This window comes from Penaeus chinensis, chromosome 3, assembly GCF_019202785.1.
Source record: "Penaeus chinensis breed Huanghai No. 1 chromosome 3, ASM1920278v2, whole genome shotgun sequence".
Lineage (NCBI taxonomy): Eukaryota > Metazoa > Arthropoda > Malacostraca > Decapoda > Penaeidae > Penaeus > Penaeus chinensis.
Window position 1 is genome coordinate 41510967 of NC_061821.1, and position 2500 is coordinate 41513466.

At 41.2% G+C, this 2500-nt stretch overlaps 1 protein-coding gene across 6 annotated transcripts in view; it reads left to right on the forward strand.

Moving 5' to 3' along the window:
- LOC125042058 (organic cation transporter protein-like) overlaps positions 1-2500 on the forward strand; it is a 119915-nt gene that overhangs the window by 90241 nt on the left and 27174 nt on the right. For all 6 annotated transcript variants that reach the window (XM_047637540.1, XM_047637555.1, XM_047637547.1 and 3 more), the window contains 2 exons: positions 1547-1769; positions 2460-2500. The exon at positions 2460-2500 is cut by the window's right edge and continues 218 nt beyond it. In XM_047637540.1, coding sequence (XP_047493496.1) covers positions 1547-1769; positions 2460-2500 — 264 coding nt within the window. The remainder of the gene's footprint in view (positions 1-1546; positions 1770-2459) is intronic.

The window sequence follows — 2500 nt, forward strand, 5'->3', positions numbered from 1 at the left end:
CATGATCCTTCGACTTTAAGGACTCGGTTATTGAGCGTTGTGACGTTATACGTTTCGAGTATTGATTCCTAAAGAGTGACGCTCTCTTGTTCCTCTCGTTCAATTTTCTCATCACATGGTCTGTGTTGAACTCGCTTTTGTAGTTCCTTGGGCAAGTATGATTCCACAATAGGACTTGCTTGCGTCTTGTTTCCAAGGACGAATAACTGCCGTGCTTTGATTACTGATCATGACATATGCAATGAAAGCAAATAGCTTACACCTACAACAAAACAAACAAACACGTTGCATTCAGGTCCATGTGAATTCATCGCCACCTGTGCATTCGAAACTAGACTTTATGTTCGCATTATTTCACTTCACTGAACATGCATTCTGTTTGTTTGTTCTCCCACGTTGTCGAAGATATATGATGAGAAAACAAAAACAAATCGTTTTTTCGCGTTTCGCTGCGATGACGTCATTGCAAATCATTGCATTATTTCCGCGCCCGTGCTCTGCGTTGCCCTGTCATTACCAAATTGTTTAATTCGTTTTCTTTTTTTTTCTTTTTTATTTATTTATTATTATTTTTTATTATTATTATTATTTTTTTTTTGCAGTGGGTAACACTGGATATATTCCAGTTAATATGAGGAATAGGCCTATAAAGATAAACTGTATATTCAGTAGAGTTACATGTATACATTTTGTATGGATGCAAGCACACATTCATACACTTACACATGTATATGTATTTATACATATATGTATGCATATGTATATGCATATGTGCATGTATGTTTATAAGTATATGTACATGTACGTATGTTTATACATTTGTATATGAATATATGTACATACGTATATGTAGATGTACGCATGTATATGTATATGTACGTATGTATATATATATATGTATATGTTTCTGTATATATATGTATGTGTATGTTTATGTACATGTACATGTATGTGTGTGTTTCTGTACATGTATGTGTATGTGTATAAAAGGTATGAATGAGAATGAATACCTTCACAATGCAAGAGATGTATTTGACCGGTTCCGATTATATCTTCGTCAGAAATACATGTATTTACATGAACTTCTTCAAGATGGTGTTCCATGCAAAGTGCTATACCACATCCAAATATTCATGCATAGACATATACACACATGCATGTATTTCTGACGAAGATATAATCGAAACCAGTCAAATACATCTCTTGTATTGTGAAGGTATTCATTCTCATTCATACCTTTTCTACATTTGTCAACATGAATACGGTTCATGTATGATGTACATGTACATGTGCGTGTTTATGTACATGTGCTTGAATGTGTGTTTATGTACATGCCCATGAATGTGTCTGTCTATGTATATGTACATTATATATCTATCTATCTATCTATCTATCTATCTATCTATCTATCTATCTATATATATAATGTACATTTCTATTTTTATATGCAAACAAGTGACTGTGTATGAACACCTCTATAAACATAAGTACAACCCAAAGAAAGCCTTCCGCAGCCTGCCCTCCTGACGCAGTCCCTCCCCAACAGGTGCTTCGTGCCCGGCTGCGACGACCCCAACGAACCCGACTTCTCCGCCGAGTTCGCCAATTACACCATCCCCGACGGCGACGAGTGCTCCATGTACCAGCGCTCTGAGCCGGTCACGAACTCCTCCACGTGTGAGTTGGATGACTTCAACCTAAACGTCAAGACCAACTGCAGCGAAAAGGTGTTTGACACGTCCCTCTTCACCTCCACGACCGTCACTGAGGTGAGTACGAGCAAGGTTTATGGAAGTATAGACCTTGAGTGCGAAAGGAGACTCATGGCACCGGGGCGCAGCTGGCAGGGGGCGGGAGGAATCCATAAAAAAAAGGCTGTGATATGGTGTGGGAGAGGAAGGAGGAGGGAAGGAGAAGGAGAATGAGCGAGGAAGGGAGGGAGAGAGAAGGAGAATGAGCAAGGAAGGGAGGGGGGAGAAGGAGAAAGAGCGAGGAAGGAAGGGAGGGAGGGAGGGAGAAGAAGTATGTGAATGAGAGAGGGAGAGGGAGGTTTATGCCCTTTGTTTTCCCGCTGCATCCTCCATTATCCCCTTCTTCCTTATCTCCCTGCACTCGTGTCCTTTGTTCTTCTCAGCGGCACCCCCTTCCCTCCGTTCTCACTACTTTGATGATCGATGTCTCGGTCTGCAGTCCACACATGGCACAGCATGAGAAATCTTGGCTGCCATGATGCACACACTAGCTCTGCTTACCGCGAAACGATTGTTTGCTCCAGTTTTCCCATTCTGTTGTATTTCTTCCTCTACTGTGTCTCTGATTCACTATCATTGCTTTTTCGCGTTTCTCATACTCATTGTTTCAAATCCCTATCCTCGCCTCCATTTCCCTCCCGTCTCAGCGCATCTCTCAGTTCTTAAATACACAACGTACGTCACTTTCCGCTCTTCTCTCCATTGCAGTTCGACCTGACTTGCGAAAATGCCTGGCTTGGCCCTCTTGC